The 10,332-nt window shown below is 41.1% G+C and overlaps 1 protein-coding gene across 2 annotated transcripts; it reads left to right on the forward strand.

Moving 5' to 3' along the window:
• The first annotated feature begins 528 nt into the window (after positions 1 to 528).
• LOC116365183 (dynein light chain 4, axonemal) lies at positions 529 to 3,797 on the forward strand. Of its 2 annotated transcripts, none has more exons than XM_031817892.1 (4): positions 529 to 675; positions 2,296 to 2,379; positions 2,504 to 2,587; positions 2,746 to 3,797. In XM_031817892.1, the coding sequence occupies exons 2-4, from the start codon at positions 2,308 to 2,310 to the stop codon at positions 2,908 to 2,910; spliced, it is 321 nt and encodes a 106-aa protein (XP_031673752.1). In that variant the 5' UTR covers positions 529 to 675; positions 2,296 to 2,307; the 3' UTR covers positions 2,911 to 3,797. The 2 variants fall into 2 exon arrangements, with proteins under 2 accessions (XP_031673752.1, XP_031673751.1); XM_031817891.1 differs by having other exon boundaries at positions 533 to 671.
• Positions 3,798 to 10,332: the final 6,535 nt, after the last annotated feature.

Genomic DNA, 10,332 nt, shown 5'->3' on the forward strand with positions numbered 1-10,332 from the left:
TGGTTAGAGTGTTGGGCCAGTAACCAAAAGGTTGGTGGATCAAATTCCTGAGCTGACAAGGTAAAAATTGGTTGTTCTCCCCCTCAATGTAAATAAGAATTTGTTTTTAACTGACTTGCCTAGTTAAATAAATTGAAGGCTAGGGTCTACAATAGACCAAGTCCATCTAGTCTATTTGATTCTTGTTTGCAACTGTGCATAAATCCACATCTGAGGTTTATTTCTCTTTTTTTCATGCAGGATATTTGGGTTAAAACCTTCACACAAACAGATGTGGCTGCAATCACAACTTAGACAGACTAGACAGGATAACATAGGGAGGAGAGAGAAACAAGACATATTAAGTTGGCATAAGGACACTGAAATTAAATTGTCAATGTAGCTAGCTTAGAAAATGTATTGCTTCCAAATGACACATCCTTATAAAAACAAAGCCACATGATTTCTATCAATCTATTTGTGTTGAGCAGAGCATTGACAAACTTATCACTGTCTTGCCAGGGGTTAGGAGCGATTGATTGACAGGCTTCTAAACCACTGAAGAAGACGCTCGGCTAAGTAGGCGTGTTTTTAATGTTCCTGTTGAAGGGATCTGTTTGTTGCTATGGTTGAAAATGTCTCCTTAACAACCGGACTAAAAGTGGAGTAAACTTCGGTTGTATTACCAAACGGTACGTAAGTACAACATGCAGTACCTTCCTAAAACGTATCTCTACAATAAAATCACATAAATTACAACGGGCAAGTAAGAATTCAAGTTATTTTGGAAGTGAAACAACAGCATGTAGTCGGCTATTGCTAGCTAGCCAAATTGCTAACGTTAGCCTGCTAGCTACCCATCAAAAACAAAGCTACCAGTAACGTTACATAAAGAAAACAAAAAAAACATGTTAAGCAAACTTTGGCAAGCAACATAGCTACGCATTTAACTTTAGCACACGTTCTCATCCATGCACCGGGTAGGTTGACGTAACGTACCACTAGTTAATCAGTAACGTTAGCTTTACTATATCTCTTTGGACACTGTTAACTAACCTCCAGACGAGCTTCAATGCCATACAACTCTCCTTCCGTGGCCTCCAACTGCTTTTAAACGCAAGTAAAACTAAATGCATGCTCTTCAACCGATCGCTGTCCGCCTGACTAGCATCACTACTCTGGACGGTTCTAACCTAGAATATGTGGACGAACTACAAATCCCTAGGTGTCTGGTTAGACTGTAAACTCTCCTTCCAGACTCACATTAAGCATCTCCAATCCAAAATTAAATCTAGAATTGGCTTCCTATATCGCAACAAAGCATCCTTCACTCATGCTGCCAAACATACCCTCTTAAAACTGACCATCCTACCGATCCTCGACTTCGGTGATGTCATCTATAAAATTGCCTCCAACACTCTACTCAACAAACTGGATGCAGTCTATCACAGTGCCATCCGTTTAGTCACCAAAGCCCCATACACTACCCACCATTGTGACCTGTACGCCCTCGTTGGCTGGCCCTCGCTTCATACTCATCGCCAAACCCACTGGCTCCAGGTCATCTACAAGTCTTTGCTAGGTAAAGGCCCACCTTATCTCAGCTCACTGGTCACTATAGCAGCACGCGCTCCAGCAGGTATATCTCACCTGTCACCCCCAAAGCCAATTCTTCCTTTGGTCGTCTTTCCTTCCAATTCTCTGCTGCCAATGACTGGAACGAACTGCAAAAATCTCTGAAGCTGGAGACTCATATCTCCCTCACTAGCTTTTAATAAGCACCGTCTGTCAGAGCAGCTCACAGATCACTGCACCTGTACATAGCCCATCTGTAAACAGCCCATCTATCTACCTACCTCATCCCCATACTGTATTTATTTATTTATTTATCTTGCTCCTTTGCACCCCAGTATCTCTACTTGCACATTCATCTTCTGCACATCTACCATTCCAGTGTTTTAATTGCTATATTGTAATTACTTCGCCACGATGGCCTATTTATTGCCTTAACTCCGTTATCTTACCTCATTTGCACTCACTGTATATAGACTTTTTGTTTTCTTTTGTTCTACTGTATTATTGACTATGTTTTGTTTATTCCATGTGTTGTTGTATGTGTCAAATTGCTATGCTTTATCTTGGCCAGGTCGCAGTTGCAAATGAGAACTTGTTCTCAACTAGCCTACCTGGTTGAATAAAGGTGAAATAAAATAAATATAGGTAGCTAGCTAAGTTAGCTTGCTACAAAGTTACTGATTCGTTTAGCTAGCTATGAAGAAACTAGTTAAGCCTTAACCAGTGTCTCTGTGTTTGTAGCGGTGGGGTGGAATGGCAGAGACAGCAGAGAGTAAGAAAGAAGAGGCAGACTACAAAAGGCTGCACAGCTTTCCTCTTATCAGGGTGAGGTGTGTGTGTGTGTGTGTGTGTGTGTGTGTGTGTGTGTGTGTGTGTGTGTGTGTGTGTGAGTGAGAAAGAGAGAGATCAGGGTAAGGTGTGTGTGATGACATGTTGTTTCCCTCCGCAGCACACAGACATGCCAGAGGAGATGAGAGTGGAGACCATGGAGCTCTGTGTCACAGCCTGCGAGAAGTTCGCCACCAACAATGAGGTGTGTGTGTAAAATGCAGAGCTATGACACCTGGAAAGTTTGTTTGGATATGACTAGCAACATGACATCAATACCTATGGTGAGTTACTGTACTTGACAAATCTCTCTCTCTCCCCCTTTTCACTCCCCCCACCTCCCACTCCACCTCCCTCTCTCAGAGTGCAGCGAAGATGATCAAGGAGTCAATGGATAAGAAGTTTGGCAGCTCGTGGCACGTGGTAATCGGCGAGGGCTTTGGCTTCGAGGTGACACACGAGGTCAAGAACCTGCTCTACATGTTCTTTGGAGGAAGCCTGGCCGTGTGTGTCTGGAAGTGCTCCTAGCATCAACAACCAAATAAGATCTATAGATCTGTCTGTCCATCTACACTATATATACACACATAATGGTATAGTGGATTTGGCTATTTCAGCCACACCCGCTGACAGGTGTATAAACTCGAGCACACAGCCATGCAATCTCTATAGACAAGCATTGGCAGTAGAATGGCCTTACTGAAGAGCTCAGTGACTTTCAACGTGGCACCGTCATAGGATGCCACCTTTCCAACAAGTCAGTTCGTCAAATTTCTGACCTGCTAGAGCTGGCCCGGTCAACTGTAAGTGCTGTTATTGTGAAGTGGAAACGTCTAGGAGCAACAATGGCTCAGCCGTGAAGTGGTAGGCCACACAAGCTCACAGAACAGGACCGCTGATGCGCTTAGCATGTACAAATGGTCTGTCCTCAGTTGCAACACTCACTACTATCTATCTGTCCATGGATCATCTCTCTCTCTCTGTCGGTTAGCTTTCTCTTTCTTATTCTCTCCCGTCTGAATTGATTTGAAGTATCCTGTCCAATTGGACTTGTTCTTAAAATGCTGTGTGTGAATTCACTTCGACACAAATGAAATGCAGCCAGGTCTCCAATACCTGTGTGTGTGTGTGTGTGTGTGTGTGTGTGTGTGTGTGTGTGTGTGTGTGTGTGACACTTCTCATTCATTCCATTCAATATGTTTTAGTATTTTATAATTGTAAGTATGTGTAAATACTTTGATGCCGATTCGATTTTAAAAATATTTTTCTGTTTTTTACAGATACAGTACATACAATTGTTATTGACAAACAATTTGTTAGTATTTGTAGCTGACAGGTTGATACTGGCAATTTTCTGTTTGAAATGAACTGATTGTGAAATAAAACCTGAATTGTACTGAGAAATGTACTCACTATGAGTGTTACTGTCGAGTTGTCTGTCGTAGAGCCTCGCTTTCACATCTTTCAATTCAATTTCAATTCAAGGGCTTTATTGGCATGGGAAACATGTGTTAACATTGCCAAAGCAAGTGAGGTAGATAATATATAAAGTGAAATTAACAATAAAAAAATAACAGTAAACATTACACATACAGAAGTTTCAAAACAATAAAGTATAAATTATATATATAAATTATATATATATACAGTGTTTTAACAATGTACAAATGGTTAAAGGAGACAAGATAAAATAAATAAGCATAAATATGGGTTGTATTTACAATGGTGTTTGTTCTTCACTGGCTGCCCTTTTCTCGTGGCAACAGGTCACAAATCTTGCTGCTGTGATGGCACACTGTGGAATTTCACCCAGTAGATATGGGAGTTTATCAAAATTGGATTTGTTTTCTTTGTGGATCTGTGTAATCTGAGGGAAATATGTCTCTCTAAAATGGTCATCTTTCTCTATCTGATAACTATCTTCTTTCTATCTTCTTTAAATGGTACATAGAGAGGGGGGGGGGTAACCAATTTTGGGAAGGGGAGACAGAGACTTGATGATTTGTTTTGTGGAAGACATGTTCTTGCCATTACAGAATGTCCTAACACTCATTGGTTACTAGAGACCTGGTTGGTTTCTATAGGGACATGGTTACATGGGGATAGAATATGGTTGCTATAGGGACATGGTTACATGTGGATAGATTATGGTTGCTATAGGGACATGGTTACATGGGGATAGAATATGGTTGCTATAGGGACATGGTTACATGGGGATAGAATATGGTTGCTATAGGGACATGGTTACATGGGGATAGAATATGGTTGCTATAGGGACATGGTTACATGGGGATAGAATATGGTTGCTATAGGGACATGGTTACATGGGGATAGAATATGGTTGCTATAGGGACATGGTTACATGGGGATAGAATATGGTTTCTATAGGGACATGGTTATATGGGGAAAGAATATGGTTTCTTTTGGGACATGGTTACATGGGGATAGAATATGGTTGCTATAGGGACATGGTTACATGGGGATAGAATATGGTTGCTATAGGGACATGGTTACATGGGGATAGAATATGGTTTATTTTGGGACATGGTTACGTGGGGATAGAATATGGTTGCTATAGGGACATGGTTACATGGGGATAGAATATGGTTGCTATAGGGACATGGTTACATGGGGATAGAATATGGTTGCTATAGGGACATGGTTACATGGGGATAGAATATGGTTGCTATAGGGACATGGTTACATGGGGATAGAATATGGTTGCTATAGGGACATGGTTACATGGGGATAGAATATGGTTTATTTTGGGACATGGTTACATGGGGATAGAATATTGTTGCTATAGGGACATGGTTACATGGGGATAGAACATGGTTTATTTTGGGACATGGTTACATGGGGATAGAATATGGTTGTTATAGGGACATGGTTACATGGGGATAGAATATGGTTGCTATAGGGACATGGTTACATGGGAATAGAATATGGTTGTTATAGGGACATGGTTACATGGGGATAGAATATGGTTGCTATAGGGACATGGTTACATGGGGATAGAATATGGTTGCTATAGGGACATGGTTACATGGGGATAGAATATGGTTGCTATAGGGACATGGTTACATGGGGATAGAATATGGTTTATTTTGGGACATGGTTACATGGGGATAGAATATGGTTTATTTTGGGACATGGTTACATGGGGATAGAATATGGTTGCTATAGGGACATGGTTACATGGGGATAGAATATGGTTGCTATAGGGACATGGTTACATGGGGATAGAATATGGTTGCTATAGGGACATGGTTACATGTGGATAGATTATGGTTGCTATAGGGACATGGTTACATGGGGATAGAATATGGTTGCTATAGGGACATGGTTACATGGGGATAGAATATGGTTGCTATAGGGACATGGTTACATGGGGATAGAATATGGTTGCTATAGGGACATGGTTACATGGGGATAGAATATGGTTGCTATAGGGACATGGTTACATGGGGATAGAATATGGTTTATTTTGGGACATGGTTACATGGGGATAGAATATGGTTGCTATAGGGACATGGTTACATGGGGATAGAATATGGTTGCTATAGGGACATGGTTACATGGGGATAGAATATGGTTGCTATAGGGACATGGTTACATGGGGATAGAACATGGTTTATTTTGGGACATGGTTACATGGGGATAGAATATGGTTGTTATAGGGACATGGTTACATCGGGATAGAATATGGTTGCTATAGGGACATGGTTACATGGGGATAGAATATGGTTTCTATAGGGACATGGTTACATGGGGATAGAATATGGTTGCTATAGGGACATGGTTACATGGGGATAGAATATGGTTGCTATAGGGACATGGTTACATGGGGATAGAATATGGTTGCTATGGGGACATGGTTACATGGGGATAGAATATGGTTGCTATAGGGACATGGTTACATGGGGATAGAATATGGTTGCTATAGGGACATGGTTACATGGGGATAGAATATGGTTGCTATAGGGACATGGTTACATGGGGATAGAATATGGTTTCTATAGGGACATGGTTACATGGGGATAGAATATGGTTGCTATAGGGACATGGTTACATGGGGATAGAATATGGTTGCTATAGGGACATGGTTACATGGGGATAGAATATGGTTGCTATAGGGACATGGTTACATGGGGATAGAATATGGTTGCTATAGGGACATGGTTACATGGGGATAGAATATGGTTGCTATATGGACATGGTTACATGGGGATAGAACATGGTTTATTTTGGGACATGGTTACATGGGGATAGAATATGGTTGTTATAGGGACATGGTTACATGGGGATAGAATATGGTTGCTATAGGGACATGGTTACATGGGGATAGAATATGGTTTATTTTGGGACATGGTTACATGGGGATAGAATATGGTTGCTATAGGGACATGGTTACATGGGGATAGAATATGGTTTCTATAGGGACATGGTTACATGGGGAAAGAATATGGTTTCTTTTGGGACATGGTTACATGGGGATAGAATATGGTTGCTATAGGGACATGGTTACATGGGGATAGAATATGGTTGCTATAGGGACATGGTTACATGGGGATAGAATATGGTTTATTTTGGGACATGGTTACATGGGGATAGAATATGGTTGCTATAGGGACATGGTTACATGGGGATAGAATATGGTTGCTATAGGGACATGGTTACATGGGGATAGAATATGGTTGCTATGGGGACATGGTTACATGGGGATAGAATATGGTTGCTATAGGGACATGGTTACATGGGGATAGAATATGGTTGCTATAGGGACATGGTTACATGGGGATAGAATATGGTTGCTATAGGGACATGGTTACATGGGGATAGAATATGGTTTCTATAGGGACATGGTTACATGGGGATAGAATATGGTTGCTATAGGGACATGGTTACATGGGGATAGAATATGGTTGCTATAGGGACATGGTTACATGGGGATAGAATATGGTTGCTATAGGGACATGGTTACATGGGGATAGAATATGGTTGCTATAGGGACATGGTTACATGGGGATAGAATATGGTTGTTATAGGGACATGGTTACATGGGGATAGAATATGGTTGCTATAGGGACATGGTTACATGGGGATAGAATATGGTTGCTATAGGGACATGGTTACATGGGGATAGAATATGGTTGCTATAGGGACATGGTTACATGGGGATAGAATATGGTTTATTTTGGGACATGGTTACATGGGGATAGAATATGGTTTATTTTGGGACATGGTTACATGGGGATAGAATATGGTTGCTATAGGGACATGGTTACATGGGGATAGAATATGGTTTATTTTGGGACATGGTTACATGGGGATAGAATATGGTTGCTATAGGGACATGGTTACATGGGGATAGAATATGGTTGCTATAGGGACATGGTTACATGGGGATAGAATATGGTTGCTATAGGGACATGGTTACATGGGGATAGAATATGGTTGCTATAGGGACATGGTTACATGGGGATAGAATATGGTTGCTATAGGGACATGGTTACATGGGGATAGAATATGGTTGCTATAGGGACATGGTTACATGGGGATAGAATATGGTTGCTATAGGGACATGGTTACATGGGGATAGAATATGGTTGCTATAGGGACATGGTTACATGGGGATAGAATATGGTTTATTTTGGGACATGGTTACATGGGGATAGAATATGGTTGCTATAGGGACATGGTTACATGGGGATAGAACATGGTTTATTTTGGGACATGGTTACATGGGGATAGAATATGGTTGTTATAGGGACATGATTACATGGGGATAGAATATGGTTGCTATAGGGACATGGTTACATGGGGATAGAATATGGTTGCTATAGGGACATGGTTACATGGGGATAGATTATGGTTGCTATAGGGACATGGTTATATGGGGATAGAATATGGTTGCTATTGGCAGCAGCTTGAGAAAGGACTTTGACTTTTTTTGCCCTCAGAACAGACTCAGTTCGTCAGGACATGGACTCTACAAGGTGTTGACAGCATTCCACAGGGATTCTGGCCCATGTTGACTCCAATACTTTTCACAGTTGTGTCAAGTTGGCTGGATGTCCTTTGGGTGGTGGACCATTCTTGATACACACAAGAAACTGTTGAGTGTGAAAAACCCAGCAGTGTTGCGGTTCTTGACACAAACCAGTGCACCTGGCACTTACTACCATACCCAGTTCAAAGGCACTTACATGCCTTGTCCATTCACCCTCTGAAAGGCATACATACACAATCCATGTCTCAATGTTTAAAAATCCTTCTTAAACACTGATTGAAGTGGATTTAACAAGTGACATCAATAAGGGATTATAGCTTTAACCTGGATTCATCTGGTCAGTCTGTCATGGAAAGAGCAGGTGTTCATAATGTTTTGTCCACTCAGTGTATATAGGGGATAGAAGTCATTTTCTTTATGGTTGGATATCAGGGAGACATATTTGACTAAATCATTTATCTGAAAAGAAACTATAGGGGAGGTGAGAATGCAAGATTTTGACAGGAGGGGAAAGTAACACAGTTTTGACGAGGGAAAATACAAGGATTTTGACAGAGAAAGAAAGCAGGATTTAGTGAAAGGAGGGAAAAGAACGAGGGAGATTTTGGCAGAGGAGGTGAAAGCGAGAGAGCGATTTTATTGTTGACAGATTTTTACACGGGTAGTGTGTGTTGCAATCTGGACAGAAGCAGCTGCTTACTCAAAGACTGACCTCTGATCAGGTCACCTTGTCCTCTGACAACACACACAATGTCTCACGTTAGACTCTGTGTCGTCTCTCTCCGTCTCTCTTTCCCACACACAGGAACCTACTGATGTAACAATAGCTGTAATAACCAACATGTTTTGAGACTTCCCAGTAAACATTTAGCCACCCTCAGGTACCCTGTTTGATCCTCATGTATTATTCAGGTCAGATGCCCTTTATCTCCTCCCGTGTGTGTGTGTGTGTGTGTGTGTGTGTGTGTGTGTGTGTGTGTGTGTGTGTGTGTGTGTGTGTGTGTGTGTGTGTGTGTGTGTGTGTGTGTGTGTGTGTGTGTGTGTGTGTGTGTGTGTGTGTGTGTGTGTGTGCGCGTGTGCGTGTGTGTGTGTGCGTGCGTGTGTGTGTCTTTATATATCTCATCCCCTGTGTCTCTCTGCTCTGCTGAGATATTAATAAAGAACCAAAGAGTCAGACTGAGACAGCGTAGCCTAGTGGTTAGAGCGTTGGACTAGTTAACCGAAAGGTTGCAAGATCAAATCCCTGAGTTGACAAGGTACAAATCTGTCGTTCTGCCCCTGAACAAGGCAGTTAACTCACTGTTCCTAGGCCGTCATTGTAAATAAGAATTTGTTCTTAACTTACTTGCCTAGTAAAATAAAGGTGGAAAAAAATGTTATTACCAGGATCACAATATAATCTATGGTTGATACAGCTAAATAGTCTATACTAGAAAATGATATACTCTATCTATCCCAGGATCTCTATATAATCTTTGGTTGATACAGCTAAATAGTCTATACTAGAAAATGATATACTCTATCTATCCCAGGATCTCTATATAATCTATGGTTGATACAGCTAAATAGTCTATACTAGAAAATGATATACTCTATCTATCCCAGGATCTCTATATAATCGATGGTTGATACAGCTAAATAGTCTATACTAGAAAATGATATACTCTATCTATCCCAGGATCTCTATATAATCGATGGTTGATACAACTAAATAGTGTATACTAGAAAAGTATATACTGCTATATCTCTGTTTGGTTGAAGGCTTCTACTGTCTGTGACAAGAGGTTCATTTTTACTTCATACTGCCATGTTAGAAACCCTTGCTGCTGTATCTTAGCAACCTCTCCACTGGACAGAGCGGTAGATGCTGGACTGGCCCTGACCGGCTGTGTGTGTGTGTGTGTCTTGTTAGAGAAAACTCACAGAATTCAATAACT

This window comes from Oncorhynchus kisutch, unplaced genomic scaffold (assembly GCF_002021735.2).
Source record: "Oncorhynchus kisutch isolate 150728-3 unplaced genomic scaffold, Okis_V2 scaffold1183, whole genome shotgun sequence".
In the NCBI taxonomy this organism is placed as follows: Eukaryota; Metazoa; Chordata; class Actinopteri; order Salmoniformes; family Salmonidae; genus Oncorhynchus; species Oncorhynchus kisutch.